Here is a 16,331-nt window from a genome sequence, read left to right as displayed (position 1 = left end):
GTCTGGTCCGTCGGCCCCCTTGTCCGGGTCTGGTCCGTCGGCCCCCTTGTCCGGGTCTGGTCCGTCGGCCCCCTTGTCCGGGTCTGGTCCGTCGGCCCCCTTGTCCGGGTCTGGTCCGTCGGCCCCCTTGTCCGGGTCTGGTCCGTCGGCCCCCTTGTCCGGGTCTGGTCCGTCGGCCCCCTTGTCCGGGTCTGGTCCGTCGGCCCCCTTGTCCGGGTCTGGTCCGTCGGCCCCCTTGTCCGGGTCTGGTCCGTCGGCCCCCTTGTCCGGGTCTGGTCCGTCGGCCCCCTTGTCCGGGTCTGGTCCGTCGGCCCCCTTGTCCGGGTCTGGTCCGTCGGCCCCCTTGTCCGGGTCTGGTCCGTCGGCCCCCTTGTCCGGGTCTGGTCCGTCGGCCCCCTTGTCCGGGTCTGGTCCGTCGGCCCCCTTGTCCGGGTCTGGTCCGTCGGCCCCCTTGTCCGGGTCTGGTCCGTCGGCCCCCTTGTCCGGGTCTGGTCCGTCGGCCCCCTTGTCCGGGTCTGGTCCGTCGGCCCCCTTGTCCGGGTCTGGTCCGTCGGCCCCCTTGTCCGGGTCTGGTCCGTCGGCCCCCTTGTCCGGGTCTGGTCCGTCGGCCCCCTTGTCCGGGTCTGGTCCGTCGGCCCCCTTGTCCGGGTCTGGTCCGTCGGCCCCCTTGTCCGGGTCTGGTCCGTCGGCCCCCTTGTCCGGGTCTGGTCCGTCGGCCCCCTTGTCCGGGTCTGGTCCGTCGGCCCCCTTGTCCGGGTCTGGTCCGTCGGCCCCCTTGTCCGGGTCTGGTCCGTCGGCCCCCCTTGTCCGGGTCTGGTCCGTCGGCCCCCTTGTCCGGGTCTGGTCCGTCGGCCCCCTTGTCCGGGTCTGGTCCGTCGGCCCCCTTGTCCGGGTCTGGTCCGTCGGCCCCCTTGTCCGGGTCTGGTCCGTCGGCCCCCTTGTCCGGGTCTGGTCCGTCGGCCCCCTTGTCCGGGTCTGGTCCGTCGGCCCCCTTGTCCGGGTCTGGTCCGTCGGCCCCCTTGTCCGGGTCTGGTCCGTCGGCCCCCTTGTCCGGGTCTGGTCCGTCGGCCCCCTTGTCCGGGTCTGGTCCGTCGGCCCCCTTGTCCGGGTCTGGTCCGTCGGCCCCCTTGTCCGGGTCTGGTCCGTCGGCCCCCTTGTCCGGGTCTGGTCCGTCGGCCCTTGTCCGGGTCTGGTCCGTCGGCCCTTGTCCGGGTCTGGTCCGTGGGCCCTTGTCCGGGTCTGGTCCGTGGGCCCTTGTCCGGGTCTGGTCCGTGGGCCCTTGTCCGGGTCTGGTCCGTCGGCCCTTGTCCGGGTCTGGTCCGTGGGCCCTTGTCCGGGTCTGGTCCGTCGGCCCTTGTCCGGGTCTGGTCCGTCGGCCCTTATCCGGGTCTGGTCCGTCGGCCCTTGTCCGGGTCTGGTCCGTCGGCCCTTGTCCGGGTCTGGTCCGTCGGCCCCCTTTCTGGGTCTGGTCCGTCGGCCCCTTTCTGGGTCTGGTCCGTCGGCCCCTTTCTGGGTCTGGTCCGTCGGCCCCTTTCTGGGTCTGGTCCGTCGGCCCCTTTCCGGGTCTGGTCCGTCGGCCCTTGTCCGGGTCTGGTCCGTCGGCCCTTGTCCGGGTCTGGTCCGTCGGCCCCTTTCTGGGTCTGGTCCGTCGGCCCCTTTCTGGGTCTGGTCCGTCGGCCCTTGTCTGGGTCTCCAGCACTCATGCATCACTCCTTAAAGACGACCTGTCTCCTTATCAGAAGTGGACAATCTTTGCTCTTCCCACCGCTCTCCATGTTTTCCAATTTTTAAAACCTCCAACATCTGATTCCAGAGATGAGGACCCCTTTATTTACTGCTATTTTCATGTTCTTCACTAGGGGGTGTGGCCTATGGGGGTAATTATGCAGAACACTAAGGACACGCCCCAGAGGATCCTGTGATAAGAATGAATCAGGTCCTCATCTTGGATAATCTTGCGTTTGTACAAGTGAAGGGATCGATAATGACCTGCTCCTTCTCATTTTTCAGGCAGAAGACATGCCGAAATGTATTGTGAAGGGCTGCCAGCACTCCTCCGGGAGGAAGACCAGCACCCCTGGAGTGGTTCTGCACCCGTTCCCCAAAGACTTGGTCTTCATTAAGAAATGGCTCCTGCAGACCAAACAGGACTTTGGTGACCTCGACATGTTTGCTCAGGGAATCTTGGAAGGAAAGATGGGCGTTTCTCGGATTTGCTCCGTCCATTTTGCCCCAGAATGTTATTCTTTGTTTGGGTCAGAGAAGGTCCTTCTGGACGGTGCTATTCCCACCATATTCCCGGATCGGGACAAACCAGCCACCGGAAAAGCCCCTGTCCTACAGACCCCTGTCCTACAGAACGTGACCTTGCCTATAGGTTTGTGGACTAACAACGTCTCGGTGGTTTCTGGTATGGCTCAACCGGGACCGGGGCGTTACATTTTCTCAGGACAATATTGCAGTCACTAACGCTGTTGGGGTTAATTCGCGGCTAAAAAGAAAGCCCAATAAACGTAGAAAACCACCAACCAAATCTTCTCATCCCGCCAAGTCCCGCTGTAATTTACCAGGCCTCGCGGGCACAATTTTCCCTGACTTGTCACCTGGCAAGGTAAACAAAGGTGTCCAGTGGCCAGAGTACGAGACGAACGTGAGCGGAGAGGCGTGGAAGATTCTGCACGACCATTACTACAGAATGCCGTCTGGCATCCGGTATCAGGACATCGACTGCTACTCGCTCCTGAAGGACTACATGGTGGACTGTGGATTTGTGAGCTACTCTGGAGCCTCTTATTGGGAGAGTGAACTGGTACGTTCCCCACGGGTGGAGGTCTTGGAGATGTTTGGTCACGTTGGTCACTTTCTTCCGTGTTTTCTTCCCCATAGTTCTCGATGCTGCAGTGCGTGGCCAGGTTTGCGGCGGTGAATCGAAGCAACAAAATAAAATCGGCAAGAAACCTACAGCAAGCCGTGGAGATCATCTCCATGTTGTCTGGAGAGGTGAGAATTTTGGATGCTCATGGATGATGTTGAGAGGTTTTCCCAGCTATTACTAGAGATGAGCAGATCTATTTGTGCAGCCGAAGTCCTGGTCCATGGACAGGAGCCTCGTGAGTGTCCTGAGCTTCTGGGTTTCCCTATAAGGCCTCACCAGCCCAGGTCATCAAGAGTCTTGGATCCCGGAGGTGAGGAGCCTCTCAAATGTCCTGAGCTTCTGAGTTCCCCTATAAGGCCTCACCAGCCCAGGTCATCAAGAGTCTTGGATCCCGGAGGTGAGGAGCCTCTCAAATGTCCTGAGCTTCTGATTTCCCCTATAAGGTCTCATTAGCCCAGGTCATCAAGAGTCTTGGATCCCGGAGGTGAGGAGGCTCTCGAATGTCCTGAGCTTTTGGGTTCCCTTGTAAGGTCTCACCAGCCCAGCTCATTAAGAGTCTTGGATCCCGGAGGTGAGGAGCCTCTCGAATGTCCTGAGCTTCTGGATTCCCCTATAAGGCCTCACCAGCCCAGGTCATCAAGAGTCTTGGATCCCGGAGGTGAGGAGCCTCTCGAATGTCCTGAGCTTCTGGATTCCCCTATAAGGCCTCACCAGCCCAGGTCATCAAGAGTCTTGGATCCCGGAGGTGAGGAGCCTCTCAAATGTCCTGAGCTTCTGGGTTCCCCTATAAGGTCTCACCAGCCCAGGTCATCAAGAGTCTTGGATCCCGGAGGTGAGGAGCCTCTCAAATGTCCTGAGCTTCTGGGTTTCCCTATAAGGTCTCATTAGCCCAGGTCATCAAGAGTCTTGGATCCCGGAGGTGAGGAGCCTCTCAAATGTCCTGAGCTTCTGAGTTCCCCTATAAGGTCTCATTAGCCCAGGTCATCAAGAGTCTTGGATCCCGGAGGTGAGGAGCCTCTCAAATGCCCTGAGCTTCTGAGTTCCCCTATAAGGTCTCATTAGCCCAGGTCATCAAGAGTCTTGGATCCCGGAGGTGAGGAGCCTCTCAAATGCCCTGAGCTTTTGGGTTCCCTTGTAAGGTCTCACCATCCCAGCTCATTAAGAGTCTTGGATCCCGGAGGTGAGGAGCCTCTCAAATGTCCTGAGCTTCTGGGTTCCACTATAAGGTCTCACCAGCCCAGGTCATCAAGAGTCTTGGATCCCGGAGGTGAGGAGCCTCTCAAATGTCCTGAGCTTCTGGGTTCCACTATAAGGTCTCACCAGCCCAGGTCATCAAGAGTCTTGGATCCCGGAGGTGAGGAGGCTCTCGAATGTCCTGAGCTTTTGGGTTCCCTTGTAAGGTCTCACCAGCCCAGCTCATTAAGAGTCTTGAATCCTGGAGGTGAGGAGCCTCTCAAATGTCCTGAGCTTCTGGGTTCCACTATAAGGTCTCACCAGCCCAGGTCATTAAGAGTCTTGGATCCCGGAGGTGAGGAGCCTCTCGAATGTCCTGAGCTTTTGGGTTCCCTTGTAAGGTCTCACCAGCCCAGCTCATTAAGAGTCTTGGATCCCGGAGGTGAGGAGCCTCTCAAATGTCCAGAGCTTCTGGGTTCCACTATAAGGTCTCACCAGCCCAGGTCATTAAGAGTCTTGGATCCCGGAGGTGAGGAGCCTCTCAAATGTCCTGAGCTTCTGGGTTCCCCTATAAGGTCTCATTAGCCCAGCTCATTAAGAGTCTTGGATCCCGGAGGTGAGGAGCCTCTCAAATGTCCTGAGCTTCTGGGTTCCACTATAAGGTCTCACCAGCCCAGGTCATCAAGAGTCTTGGATCCCAGAGGGTAAGGAAAGTCGTGTGGCTCCTGTCCACGATCAGAGCTTTGAACCGGGGTTACGTAAAGTGATCCACTCATCTCTAATCTCAACCTAGTACTGGATGGATTCCTGCGGATCTTGCCGCTGCTACTCCTTAATTATCAGAACGGGGGTCCAGAGCCCCTTGTTCTTCCACTGTACACACTGGATGGAGTGGTGTCCTAACATGCACACTTCTCCTCCATACACGCCATATATACATGCTTCACGGACCCTCCAGTCACAGGCTTAATTGTCCTAGTGATAGGCGGGGATCCCCAGCCAGCGGAGAGGTGATTAATATATTATATGTTCCCCATATTTAGGAATGGGTGATCGTGAACAGGAACTCCATCGATAAAAGTGTGCACCAGCTGACCGGAGAGGTGAGCGGCCGTCCAGCCGAATTCGAGACCTCTAGCTGTACCCATATAACATGACCTTGTGTTTCTCAGTGTCCAGTGAAGTGTGACGACGTGGCGGTGTATTTCACGACCGAGGAGTGGGACTATATAAACGAGCACAGGGCGGACTACCAGGACTTTATTACTGACCCAGTGACTGACACGTGGGAAGTCCCCGAGCACTGGGATTCTGGTAAGACGTGGCTCCGTTGGGGTTGAGGCATTATGGGATCTTTCTACAATGGGTGGTGGGCACCATTGAGCCGCATCGTCGTGTGTTTGAAGCTTTCATTGAGACGAGAGGCTAAAACTTTGCTCTGTTTTTGGATTTGTTAGATACCATGACTGCGGAGGAGGTGGAAGTAAAGGAAGAATTGGTTGAGTATGCTGAAGAAGACGACATCGAAGAAGAAGAAGACGACGTGAAGAATCCTCCAAAGCAAGTGGACTCCTCAGACTGGGAACCAGGTAGCGCGGTGGAATCAGAGAGCGAGGACTCTGAGGACAGCTATGACCAAGGTAAAGAAGAAGTCGATGAGAACCCCGTGAAAGAGGAGGTTCAGCCTCATCCGTGTGACCAGTGCGCAGAGACCTTTGCCGACGACGAGGCTCTAGAGACGCACAAGATGACCCACGTGGAGAAGTGCGAAGACTGCGAGGAGGAGTTCACCACCAAAGCCGAACTGATCAAACACCGGGCGGAGAACCACGCCGTGAAACGCTTCGCCTGCACCATCTGCGGCATCCAGTACGACTACAAGTCCCAGTTCATCATCCACCAGCGGGCGCACACCGGAGAAAAACCCTTCGAGTGCGAATACTGCGAGGCAAAGTTTGGTTACAGGAGCACTCTACTTCTCCACGAGAGGAGACACACCAACGGAAAACAGTTCAAGTGCACCAAATGCGACAGACGCTTCGACAAAAAATGTGATATGATCAAACACGTGAAGAAAGCCCACGAGAAGACACAAGCCACGGGAAAAGCTCTCAAGTGCAGTTTATGCAGCAAACGGTTCACTAGAAGAAGTGACATGACCAAACACGTGAAGAAGGACCACGACTCGAAAAAGAAATTCAAATGTCGCAAATGCGGGAAGATATTTGCGCAGCAATCGTCTCTCGAGAAGCACACGTGGGAGTATCACGTCAACTGAAGGCGTTGTGTGCCTCACAAACCAGACCGGAGTTTATTTCTGTTGTTACTTTGTTTTTAGCTTAAATGCCGCGAAAGAGAGGCCACGCCAAGAAGAAGCAACACAATGGTGGAACTGTGGGAAGACGTTTCAACGTGGAAGTGAGACAGCAGCCACATGGGTGAACGCCACAATGGTGCCTTATTCCTGGAGCCCACAGGGAGACACTTGTCACGTGAAGGCGGCGGTGGCCACTTCACGCCCAATGAGCGCTACCCCTGTCCTGTTCACGTCATGTTTCGGCCGCACGTCGTGACTGTTGATCGAAACTCACAATAGAGCCGTTCACTATAATGAGGTCGACTGTGTCACTTTGTGCTCCACCTGGCCCCTGTGATAAACGTGGGCTACTACCCAAAGGTGTCCACCTAAACGAGGGCCACACGCTGCCATAACAAAGGCCAGGCGGAGTACACAGTGCCTCCATGGCTCAATATAAGGAAAGGCTCTGATGGGGTTCGGATGAAGCCCAAATCCTCTTTCTTGGATGGTCTAGACGAAACCCCTGCTGAAGTCACAAATGTTTGGCCAAAACGTGATGTGAACAGGCCCTAAAACCAGCAGTACTTTTTGCCTTCTAGGTTTTGGTTTTGCTCTATAGCCCAGACCCTTGGCTAATAGAATAATATCTTGGCTACCGGTCTCTACTACATTCCACCCTGATCCTTCCTTGTTGAAGGTCTTCTCTTTTTCTTGGGTTGGGTGCTATTAATAAACTCGAGAGCTATGTCTTTATATGGCCAATAAGCCGCGTAGATATTTGACCACCAGGCTTCCAGTAATGATGGGCAGGACGCTGATGACCCTCCTTCTACCTCCTGACATCTCGACGCCTCATCTGATTTGTAGGACGGATGTGACATCGTTGCGACATATGACATTGCGTTGGGATGTCATCAGGTAGGAGAACGGCAGTTTTATCCGCAGCCACGGACGACCAACTTGGCTGCTAAACCAGGGTTCGGTACCAAGTTTTGTTCTGGGTTGGGTCCACCAGATTGTTGCCACATCTTGTCGATACTGCGCTCCATCGTGGCATCGAGCCAAGGATGAAGTGGGACCTTCAGGAAGTCATGATGTTGGGTGTAGGCTCCAATACGGGACACCTGACAATGTATATAGTGTATATACTTCTTTCAACTCTTAGGACTTCTCTTAATGTTCAGTTTCTATCACACGACACTGGAACGAAGATGTTTTATACGTTTATGAAATTTGGTTAATAAATCTTTGTCCCAAGAATTGGGCACCATGTTCTGGCTCCTCACAAGGTCCCTCGTTCTCATTTAGCACAAGGATTTATCTGGGATTAAAAAAAAAAAATCATGGTGGCTTTCATCCAAAAACAGCGCCATACCTGTCCTTAGGTTGTATGTGGTATTGCAGGTCGGCTTCACTGGCTGTGAGCTGCAATATCGGACATAACCCGTGGAGGGTAAAGCACTGTTTTGTGTAAAGGAAAGCAGCCATAATTCTTCTGACCATCCCCTTTAATAAAGTTACGGAGGTCCTTCAAGGCTGAACGAGCTGGAGAACCTGCACCTCTGGGAATAGGAGATTCTGCTCCAAGGATGAAGGAGCTGGAGAACCTGCTCCTCTGGGAATAGGAGGTCCTGCTCCAAGGATGAAGGAGCTGGAGAACCTGCTCCTCAGGGAATAGGAGGTCCTGCTCCAAGGATGAAGGAGCTGGAGAACCTGCTCCTCTGGGAATAGGAGGTCCTGCTCCAAGGATGAAGGAGCTGGAGAACCTGCTCCTCTGGGAATAGGAGGTCCTGCTCCAAGGATGAAGGAGCTGGAGAACCTGCTCCTCTGGGAATAGGAGGTCCTGCTCCAAGGATGAACGAGCTGGAGAACCTGCACCTCTGGGAATTGGAGGTTCTGCTCCAAGAATAAATGAGCTGGAGAACCTGCTCCTCTGGGAATAGGAGGTCCTGCTCCAAGGATGAAGGAGCTGGAGAACCTGCTCCTCTGGGAATAGGAAGTCCTGCTCCAAGGCTGAACGAGCTGGAGAACCTGCTCCTCTGGGAATAGGAGATTCTGCTCCAAGGATGAAGCAGCTGGAGAACCTGCTCCTCTGGGAATAGGAGGTCCTGCTCCAAGGATGAAGGAGCTGGAGAACCTGCTCCTCTGGGAATAGGAGATTCTGCTCCAAGGATGAAGGAGCTGTAGAACCTGCTCCTCTGGGAATAGGAGGTCCTGCTCCAAAGGATGAAGGAGCTGGAGAACCTTCTCCTCTGGGAATAGGAGATTCTGCTCCAAGGATGAAGGAGCTGGAGAACCTGCTCCTCTGGGAATAGGAGGTCCTGCTCCAAAGGATGAAGGAGCTGGAGAATCTGCTCCTCTGGGAATAGGAGGTCCTGCTCCAAGGATGAAAGAGCTGGAGAACCTGCTCCTCTGGGAATAGGAGGTCCTGCTCCAAGGATGAAGGAGCTGGAGAACCTGTTCCTCTTGGAATAGGAGGTCCTGCTCCAAGGATGAAGGAGCTGGAGAACCTGCTCCTCTGGGAATAGGAGGTCCTGCTCCAAGGATGAAGGAGCTGGAGAACCTGCTCCTCTTGGAATAGGAGGCCCTGCTCCAAGGATGAATGAACTGGAGAACCTGCACCTCTGGGAATAGGAGGTCCTGCTCCAAGGATGAAGGAGCTGGAGAACCTGCTTCTCTTGGAATAGGAGGTGCTGCTCCAAGGATGAATGAACTGGAGAACCTGCTTCTCTTGGAATAGGAGCTCCTGCTCCAAGGATGAATGAGCTGGAGAACCTGCTCCTCTGGGAATAGGAGCTCCTGCTCCAAGGATGAAGGAGCTGGAGAACCTGCTACTCTGGGAATAGGAGCTCCTGCTCCAAGGATGAAGGAGCTGGAGAATCTGCTCCTCTGGAAATAGGAGGTCCTGCTCCAAGGATGAATGAGCTGGAGAACCTGTCTCAAGTCATAGCATGCATCTTTTGAGCTCTAGCGACCACTAATTTCCAGAATGAAGGAGGTACTGCACGCCATAGCCCCCCCCAAAACACCCTGGCACTATGCTATGGCAAGGGTTGGGAACCTTTTTGGCTGAGCGAGCCATGAACGCCACATTTTAAAATGTAATTCCGTGAGAGCCATACTCACGAGGTGGGATCGGCAGCAGTGGTGGAGCGGCTTAGAAGGTTCCAGGAGGCAGGGTAGGCGATGCTGTGGGCACGGCTCAAGAAGGTCAGTGTGCGGAGGGTCGGCAATACTGCTGCGGGCGCCATTAATCTGCCGGTGGGCTGCTTTGCATCCCCCGCAGTTGACGAGATCGACTTCAAGAAAATGACCGTGGAGCATGCGCAGATCAGCGTGATGGACTTGAAGAAAATGGCCGCAGAGTCCTATCTGCACACGCGACGCATCCACGGCCATTTTCTTGAAGTCGATCTCAGCTGTGGGAGATTCAAAGCAGTCCGTCGGCAGATCAATGGTCTTTTCCGCCGCGACACCCCACAAGTCCGCAGAATCGCTGACCCTGCGCCACCACTGCTGCCCCAGTAAGCCATATGCGGTTTGTAAGACGCACCCCCATTTTTCCCCCAGTTTTGGGATAAAAAAAAAAAAAAGTTCTTACCAATCGGAATTAAGTTTTTGTTTTTTAACTGATTAAAGATTGGTCTGCGAGCCAGATGCAGCCATCAAAAGAGCCACACCTGGCTCGCGAGCCATAGGTTCCCGGCCCTTGTGCTATGGCCTTGGTTCTGAAAATCAGTGGTGGCCAAAGTCCAGACTCTGAAGTTCGGTCTCACTATCATAGTCCTAAGTGTCCTCTCGTCAGGTGCGCATCACTCCCCTTCCTATTTGCCAAGAAGCGGTGCGCTCCTGAAGATTGACAGTTCGGACCTCCAGTGTGGTCACAGCACTGGTCCTTACTGGTCTCCAATACTGATGGCAGAGGTGGTGTTACGTCTGCAGCATCGGAGGATTACAGAGATTAGCTGGAAGCTGGCCAACTTCAAAGCGGTGCAGCCTCTAAAGTGTGACGGTGACAATCGGCGAGCGTAGAAGACCGGCCACCCTAAGACCACAGAGGTGGCTGGTATGCTAGGCAATGAGCAATACAGGTCTATAAATGGACCATGTTCCATCTCGAGAAGTCACCGAAGCAACTGCCAGCTCCACGTTCATGGAGAATTCCACCAGAAAGTCTTATGTCATAGCATGCATCTTTGGAGCTCCAGCGACCACTAATTTCCAGAATGAAGGGGGTACTGCACTACATAGCCCTCCAGGACACCCTGACACCATGCTATGGCCTTTGTACTGAAATCAGTGGTGGCCAAAGTCCAGACTTTGAAGTTTGGTCTCACTATCAAAGTCCTGCGTGTCCTCCCTCTCGTCAGGCACGCACCGCTCCTCCTGTTTGCCAAGGAGTGGTGCGCTCCTGAAGATTGACGGTTTGGACCACTAGTATGGTCACGCCGCTGGTCCTTACTGGTCTCTAATGCTGATGGGAGAGGTAGCGTAACTTCTTCAGCAGCGGAGGATCACCAGCGAGTTAGCTCAGATCTGGTCAACGTCAGACTGGTGCCTACAGAATCTAAAGCATAAAGCTGACAATCGGCACGCGTAGAAGACCGGCCACCTCAAGACCGCAGAGGTGGCCGGTATCCTAATGAATGAGCATACACTTATATATACACACTTGGCCGACCATTCTCAGATTTTGGGGTTAATATTGGATCACTTTATTTTCGGAAAATAAACGGATTTATTGAACATTTCTAACATGTAGAGAAGATTTCTGTTTGGATGTAGGGGGCACCACCAGGGTGACGGTCAATGATGCCCCACGATGGATATTAACCAGACCCCTCACGATCGCCTGATCTTTATCCACCCGTTATCATTGACCCAGAATGCAGCGTTCAGGGGCTCGGAGAAGTTTACATAGAAAGTGTGTAAGTGTCTGATGGGGTCACACAGCTCGTAGAAGGACAGTCGGCCGGCGTCGTAGTCCACGTGTACCCCATAGTGGTTAGATGACACACTGGGAAAGAGCTGTACGTCTTTACCGTCGTGTCGTACAGAGTACTCGTCATGCCATCGACAGAAGCACCAGGACTTCTTATTGTTCCCAATCCATGACTGGTCCCCTTTGGTGTCCATACTGGGATACGCCATACCCACCATCCAGTATTCCGCGACGCTGGCCTCCACTTCCCAGTAATGTCGTCCTGAATCAATTCCCTGGATGCTGAAAACTTGATATTGTTGGAATCTCCGGGGTGTTTCCCTCCGGCGTTGACTCACCACCGACCACATTGCGGATGTCAGGTCCTCAGTAACGGCCACGTTATTGGCAGCCGTGGATTTATCCAGTAATATCTCCGGAGACTCGATTGGGTAAAAGTCCTCCTTTGCTTTGGTCATAATGTCGCCTAGACCATCAAATAAGATCAGAGCCATGAGGAAATGGTCCAGACTCCCAGCGTTGTGGAGTTCTTGGTCATTTTTCTCTTCGACATCGCAGAAGTCCAGCACCTGGCTTTTTAGGATGGTTACTGCATCGGTGGAGCTGAGAAGCTTTTCACTGTGATGGATCTTTATGGACAACTCTTCCTTCCGTATCTCCAGCTGCCGGATCAGGTCGGAGATGGAGGCCAACGCCTGCTCCTGCTGCCTGGAGATCTCACTCAAGACTTTGCACTCCAGATCCTCCAGCTGTCTCCTGATCTCAGAGAAGACTGCTGTCACGCTCTCTGTGAGACTGGTGGCTTTGTCGGGGATCTCGTCCTTCCGTGTCAGTAAATTCTGGATGTCTTGGTCGACCTTTCCTCTCTTGGCGTCCAGTGTTTGGAGGACACGTTTTAGCCTCTCCTTCTTCTTCTCGGTGGCCTCGTGTAGTGGCTCCAGCCGGTGCGTCCTGTGCGTCTCAGCCAGGCAGTACACACAGATACAACTCTCCTCATCGTGGCAGTAATACTCCAGGATCTTCTTGTGGATGGAACACTTTTGCTCCTCCAAGAGGGCGGAGGGCGCAGATAAGACATGTTCTGGAGACTTGATGTGGACTCGCAGGTGGTCATCACACAAGAAGGCCTCACAATTCAGGCAGGTTTTCACAGCAGGAGCGGAGGAATGAATGCAGTATGAACAAGGAATGACCGGCGGCTCCTCCAGAGCAGACATCAGGTGCAGGTTGATGTTCTCCAGAGCTGCGCTCTTCATGGAAGGACTTTCCTCAGGTTCTTCCTTGTATTCAGGAGCGGAGTTGACTTCAGACCTCTCCTCTGTGGTCAGCACTTGATCGATGCACTTGGGGCAGAAGTTGTGCTCCATAGTGACTGCATCTGTGTACAGGGTCAGGCAGATGGAGCAGACGGAGGTCCCTGGGGCCGACGCCATCACTGAAGCTAGGAAGAAGAACCAGGAAGTAGCCTGCAGCCTCCTCCCGGCCGGCCTCTGCACAGAGAGAGCAGGTCACAGCCTCCTCTTCCCGGCCACAGCCTCCTCCCGGTCACAGCCTCCTCTTCCCCTGTGATTTCCAGGGAATCTCTGCTTCTCTCCAGGAAGAGAAGAGTCTAAAGTCTCTGCTGTAATGAGCTGCACAGGAGGCTGATTACACCAGAGGCGGAACCGCAGCTTAACCGTGTGCACTCCGGGGAGGATTAGATACACAGCTCAGCAGACAGTATCACACAGGAGAGGATTAGATACACAGCTCAGCAGACAGTATCACACAGGAGAGGATTAGATACACAGCTCAGCAGACAGTATCACACAGGAGAGGATTAGATACACAGCTCAGCAGACAGTATCACACAGGAGAGGATTAGATACACAGCTCAGCAGACAGTATCACACAGGATAGGATTAGATACACAGCTCAGCAGACAGTATCACACAGGAGAGGATTAGATACACAGCTCAGCAGACGGTATCACACAGGAGAGGATTAGATACACAGCTCAGCAGACAGTATCACACAGGAGAGGATTAGATACCCAGCTCAGCAGACAGTATCACACAGGAGAGGATTAGATACATGGCTCAGCAGACAGTATCACACAGGAGAGGATTAGATACACGGCTCAGCAGACAGTATCACACAGGAGAGGATTAGATACACAGCTCAGCAGACAGTATCACACAGGAGAGGATTAGATACACGGCTCAGCTGACAGTATCACACACGAGAGGATTAGATACACAGCTCAGCAGACAGTATCACACAGGAGAGGATTAGATACATGGCTCAGCAGACAGTATCACACAGGAGAGGATTAGATACACAGCTCAGCAGACAGTATCACACAGGAGAGGATTAGATACACAGCTCAGCAGACAGTATCACACAGGAGAGGATTAGATACACGGCTCAGCTGACAGTATCACACACGAGAGGATTAGATACACAGCTCAGCAGACAGTATCACACAGGAGAGGATTAGATACACAGCTCAGCAGACAGTATCACACAGGATAGGATTAGATACACGGCTCAGCAGACAGTATCACACAGGAGAGGATTAGATACACAGCTCAGCAGACAGTATCACACAGGAGAGGATTAGATACACAGCTCAGCAGACAGTATCACACAGGAGAGGATTAGATACACAGCTCAGCAGGCAGTATCACACAGGAGAGGATTAGATACACAGCTCAGCAGACAGTATCACACAGGATAGGATTAGATACACAGCTCAGCAGACAGTATCACACAGGAGAGGATTAGATACACAGCTCAGCAGACGGTATCACACAGGAGAGGATTAGATACACAGCTCAGCAGACAGTATCACACAGGAGAGGATTAGATACACAGCTCAGCAGACAGTATCACACAGGAGAGGATTAGATACACAGCTCAGCAGACAGTATCACACAGGAGAGGATTAGATACACAGCTCAGCAGACAGTATCACACAGGATAGGATTAGATACACAGCTCAGCAGACAGTATCACACAGGAGAGGATTAGATACACAGCTCAGCAGACGGTATCACACAGGAGAGGATTAGATACACAGCTCAGCAGACAGTATCACACAGGAGAGGATTAGATACACAGCTCAGCAGACAGTATCACACAGGAGAGGATTAGATACACAGCTCAGCAGACAGTATCACACAGGAGAGGATTAGATACACAGCTCAGCAGACAGTATCACACAGGAGAGGATTAGATACACAGCTCAGCAGACGGTATCACACAGGAGAGGATTAGATACACAGCTCAGCAGACAGTATCACACAGGAGAGGATTAGATACCCAGCTCAGCAGACAGTATCACACAGGAGAGGATTAGATACATGGCTCAGCAGACAGTATCACACAGGAGAGGATTAGATACACGGCTCAGCAGACAGTATCACACAGGAGAGGATTAGATACACAGCTCAGCAGACAGTATCACACAGGAGAGGATTAGATACACGGCTCAGCTGACAGTATCACACACGAGAGGATTAGATACACAGCTCAGCAGACAGTATCACACAGGAGAGGATTAGATACATGGCTCAGCAGACAGTATCACACAGGAGAGGATTAGATACACAGCTCAGCAGACAGTATCACACAGGAGAGGATTAGATACACAGCTCAGCAGACAGTATCACACAGGAGAGGATTAGATACACGGCTCAGCTGACAGTATCACACACGAGAGGATTAGATACACAGCTCAGCAGACAGTATCACACAGGAGAGGATTAGATACACAGCTCAGCAGACAGTATCACACAGGATAGGATTAGATACACGGCTCAGCAGACAGTATCACACAGGAGAGGATTAGATACACAGCTCAGCAGACAGTATCACACAGGAGAGGATTAGATACACAGCTCAGCAGACAGTATCACACAGGAGAGGATTAGATACACAGCTCAGCAGGCAGTATCACACAGGAGAGGATTAGATACACAGCTCAGCAGACAGTATCACACAGGATAGGATTAGATACACAGCTCAGCAGACAGTATCACACAGGAGAGGATTAGATACACAGCTCAGCAGACGGTATCACACAGGAGAGGATTAGATACACAGCTCAGCAGACAGTATCACACAGGAGAGGATTAGATACACAGCTCAGCAGACAGTATCACACAGGAGAGGATTAGATACACAGCTCAGCAGACAGTATCACACAGGAGAGGATTAGATACACAGCTCAGCAGACAGTATCACACAGGATAGGATTAGATACACAGCTCAGCAGACAGTATCACACAGGAGAGGATTAGATACACAGCTCAGCAGACGGTATCACACAGGAGAGGATTAGATACACAGCTCAGCAGACAGTATCACACAGGAGAGGATTAGATACACAGCTCAGCAGACAGTATCACACAGGAGAGGATTAGATACACAGCTCAGCAGACAGTATCACACAGGAGAGGATTAGATACACGGCTCAGCTGACAGTATCACACACGAGAGGATTAGATACACAGCTCAGCAGACAGTATCACACAGGAGAGGATTAGATACACAGCTCAGCAGACAGTATCACACAGGATAGGATTAGATACACGGCTCAGCAGACAGTATCACACAGGAGAGGATTAGATACACATCTCTGCAGACAGTATCACACAGGAGAGGATTAGATACACAGCTCAGCAGACAGTATCACACAGGAGAGGATTAGATACACAGCTCAGCAGACAGTATCACACAGGAGAGGATTAGATACACAGCTCAGCAGACAGTATCACACAGGAGAGGATTAGATACACAGCTCAGCAGACAGTATCACACAGGATAGGATTAGATACACAGCTCAGCAGACAGTATCACACAGGAGAGGATTAGATACACAGCTCAGCAGACGGTATCACACAGGAGAGGATTAGATACACAGCTCAGCAGACAGTATCACACAGGAGAGGATTAGATACACAGCTCAGCAGACAGTATCACACAGGAGAGGATTAGATACACAGCTCAGCAGACAGTATCACACAGGAGAGGATTAGATACACGGCTCAGCTGACAGT

The 16,331-nt window shown here is 52.8% G+C and overlaps 2 protein-coding genes across 2 annotated transcripts; one reads left to right on the top strand and one right to left on the bottom strand.

The window, feature by feature from the left end:
* Positions 1–2,019: 2,019 nt before the first annotated feature.
* Positions 2,020–7,623, top strand: LOC142269301 (uncharacterized). The gene is made up of 6 exons (XM_075332399.1): positions 2,020–2,377; positions 2,463–2,809; positions 2,887–3,000; positions 5,092–5,151; positions 5,221–5,362; positions 5,506–7,623. Exons 1-6 carry the CDS (start codon positions 2,020–2,022, stop codon positions 6,324–6,326), a joined length of 1,842 nt encoding a protein of 613 aa, XP_075188514.1. The 3' UTR covers positions 6,327–7,623.
* A 3,424-nt stretch (positions 7,624–11,047) lies between these two features.
* LOC142269299 (E3 ubiquitin/ISG15 ligase TRIM25-like) lies at positions 11,048–12,870 on the bottom strand. Its single transcript, XM_075332396.1, has one exon. It carries the CDS (start codon positions 12,720–12,722, stop codon positions 11,190–11,192), a length of 1,533 nt encoding a protein of 510 aa, XP_075188511.1. The 5' UTR covers positions 12,723–12,870; the 3' UTR covers positions 11,048–11,189.
* Between the last annotated feature and the right edge of the window lie 3,461 nt (positions 12,871–16,331).

Source organism: Anomaloglossus baeobatrachus, unplaced genomic scaffold (assembly GCF_048569485.1).
Source record: "Anomaloglossus baeobatrachus isolate aAnoBae1 unplaced genomic scaffold, aAnoBae1.hap1 Scaffold_3179, whole genome shotgun sequence".
Lineage (NCBI taxonomy): Eukaryota > Metazoa > Chordata > Amphibia > Anura > Aromobatidae > Anomaloglossus > Anomaloglossus baeobatrachus.
Note: the sequence above shows the minus strand (reverse complement) of the source record. Positions and strands in the feature narration are given on the sequence as shown.

Excerpts from the sequence above, each read along its gene's own strand:
- LOC142269299 (XM_075332396.1), bottom strand. The coding sequence starts at position 12,722 with ATGGCGTCGGCCCCAGGGACCTCCGTCTGCTCCATCTGCCTGACCCTG.
- LOC142269301 (XM_075332399.1), top strand. The coding sequence starts at position 2,020 with ATGCCGAAATGTATTGTGAAGGGCTGCCAGCACTCCTCCGGGAGGAAG. Across the intron at positions 2,378-2,462 it reads GAACGTGACCTTGCCTATAG|TCACTAACGCTGTTGGGGTT; the intron begins GTTTGTGGACTA and ends ACAATATTGCAG. Across the intron at positions 5,363-5,505 it reads CCCCGAGCACTGGGATTCTG|ATACCATGACTGCGGAGGAG; the intron begins GTAAGACGTGGC and ends TGGATTTGTTAG.